General features: G+C 67.2%; 1 protein-coding gene across 1 annotated transcript in view; it reads right to left on the bottom strand.

Moving 5' to 3' along the window:
- Positions 1 to 1,828, bottom strand: part of SKOR2 (SKI family transcriptional corepressor 2) — a 34,332-nt gene extending 32,504 nt beyond the window's left edge. Inside the window, exon 1 of the mRNA XM_045886332.2 lies at positions 1 to 1,828. This exon is cut by the window's left edge and continues 764 nt beyond it. Within this exon, the coding sequence (XP_045742288.1) occupies positions 1 to 1,828 (1,828 nt within the window).
- Between the last annotated feature and the right edge of the window lie 425 nt (positions 1,829 to 2,253).

The following is a 2,253-nucleotide window of genomic DNA, read 5'->3' as shown; positions in this document are numbered from 1 at the left end:
CGCCCGCCTTGCGCCCCTCCAGGAGGTGCGGATGGTGGGGTGCGGGCACTCGGGCTCCCGCGGGGCCCGCTCCAGGGGCCGCGGCCCCTGCACCGGACACGGCGCCGGGGTCGGCTGGCGGCGTGGAGCCCGCGCTGCAGTCCCCGCCGCTGCCGCCCGGGGGCGACTCGAAGAGCGTGTCGCGGGCGCCCGCGCCCCCAGCAGGAGGCGGAGGGCCGGAGCCCGGGCCGTTGGCTACCACCGGAGGGGGCTGACCCGGCGGGGGCGCAGCTTCTGCGCTCCCACCCGAGCCGCCGGGCTCGGCCAGGTCCAGGAAGGCCTGGCGCAGCAGGGCCGGGCTTTCTCCAAGCGCGCAGCCGAGCGCCGAGGGCGGCTGGGGCGGGGGCTGTAGGTAGGTGGGCACCGGAAGCCCGCCTGGGGTCCGCGGAGGCCAGAACATGCAGAAGGGCGGGTAGAAAGCGTCCTTGCGGCCCGCGGGCCAGAAGAGGCCGGACAGGCCGGCCTTGGGCGCCGCGCCCGCACCGCCCGCGCCCCCCAGGGCCTCGGCCACGGCGCCCGCGTCCTCCTTCTTGTGGCACAAGCCGAAGGCGGCGGCTGCGGCCGGGAAGGTGTAAGGATGCGGGAAGAGCCCCCCGCAGCCGGGGAACTTCTGCAGCACTCCCCCGAAAGAGCCCTTGCTGGGCACCGGAATGACCGGGTAGCTGCGCGGGCCTTTGGCGCCAGCCGCCGCGCCCGCGCCCGCGCCGGCGCCAACGCCGGTCACGCAGCCGCCCCCGGCGCCGCCCCCTCCCGCCCCGGCGCCGCCCGAGGCCGCGGCCACCGAGAGGCTGGCGGCGGCGGCGGAAAGGCTGGCGGCGGCCACGACGGCCGCCTCCTGCAGCGAGTCGTCGTCGTCGTCGAAGCGCGGCCGCTTGTGATGGGCGTGGGGCGCGCCCGCCAGCTCGGCCAGGGGTGGCGGCGGCGGCGGCGGCGGGGGCGCCCCCAGCAGGTGCGGACCCAGTAGTCCTCCGCCTCCAGCCACCGCAGCTGCCGCTGCCACGGCGGCAGCCTTGACCGAGCTGAGCGGGTGGCAGGCGGGGTGCGCGCCCGGCTGGGGCAGCGCGCGCTTTCGGCTACCGCCGTTGAACATGGCCTTGACATCCTCCCAGGCGAAGACTAGCTCGTCCTGGGGACTCTTGTCAGTGAGCTTGAGATGACGGCGCCACGAGTTGAAGTTGGCTGCGTCCGGCTGCGTGTACTTGGCGTCGGGCGTACGGTGCGAGTGGAAGATGAACTTGTTGGGTGAGAAGTACATGTTGCAGTAGCTGCATTTGATGCACTTGGCGCGGGAGCTGTTGTAACGCGCGGGGATGAAGCTACCGCGGCAGCCCCAGGCGCACTCATGAGACACGTCGAAGGCGAAGTTGTCGGGCAGCTTGGGCGGCCTGTTTTCGCCTAGGAACGACTTGCACAAGCGCTCGGCCTCACGCTTGGTGATCATGCCGCAGCGGCGCGATGAGATGGGCATGGCCCCGGCGCGCCGCAGGATCTCCAGCTGCACCGGCGTGCACTGCACGCACGTGATGCCCAGCGCCACACGACGGTTGTGGATCTCGTTGTAACTGAAGTTCTTGAGGAGAGTGTTGGAGATCTGTGCCAGGCACAGGCGCTCTTGCCCGTCGATCACCAACGACACGATGGGAATGCCGTAGAGGATCACCTGGCCCACCTGGTTGGGTTTGAGGTTGGCGTGGCCCGGCCGCGGCTGGCTCAGCGCGTCGGGCTGGAAGGCGCTCGACGGCGATGCCAGCAGGATGTCGTTGGGCCCCGGCAGCGGGCTGGAAGCCATTTCCTCCGCCGCGGAAGCCCGGGCCGAGCCCTCCGGGTCTGTCTTGGAGACTGGAATGGAAAGGAGAAAGCGTTGACTAGAGCCTTTTCAGTCTTGAAACAGAGGGGTGGGTTGAGCCGCTAACTAAAGAATTATAATAACCCCCTAGCTCTGGCTAAGTAAGACATGATTAGCGCTGGGCAAAGGGACCAAGTTTCAGACACAGAAGTCATCTCTCTTAGTTGTCTTCAAGGTTGCCCTTTGGAAATGCAGGGATTGGGAAGTACTTTTCTTCTATTCTAAACATCCAAAGTAAGTTAACTGTGTTTTAAAAAAACGCAATCAATTTCTAAGAAACTCAGAAACTTACCCTCGATTTATAGAAGCTGTTAGAATGAAACGGCATGCCCGCTAGAAATTAGGAAGTAATGATGACAGTTGTAACT

The sequence above is a fragment of the Mirounga angustirostris genome, unplaced genomic scaffold (genome assembly GCF_029215605.1).
Source record: "Mirounga angustirostris isolate CCGP_5_RB_7025 unplaced genomic scaffold, mMirAng1.0.hap1 SCAF_14, whole genome shotgun sequence".
Taxonomy (NCBI): Eukaryota; Metazoa; Chordata; class Mammalia; order Carnivora; family Phocidae; genus Mirounga; species Mirounga angustirostris.
This window is presented reverse-complemented; position numbering and strand designations above follow the sequence as displayed.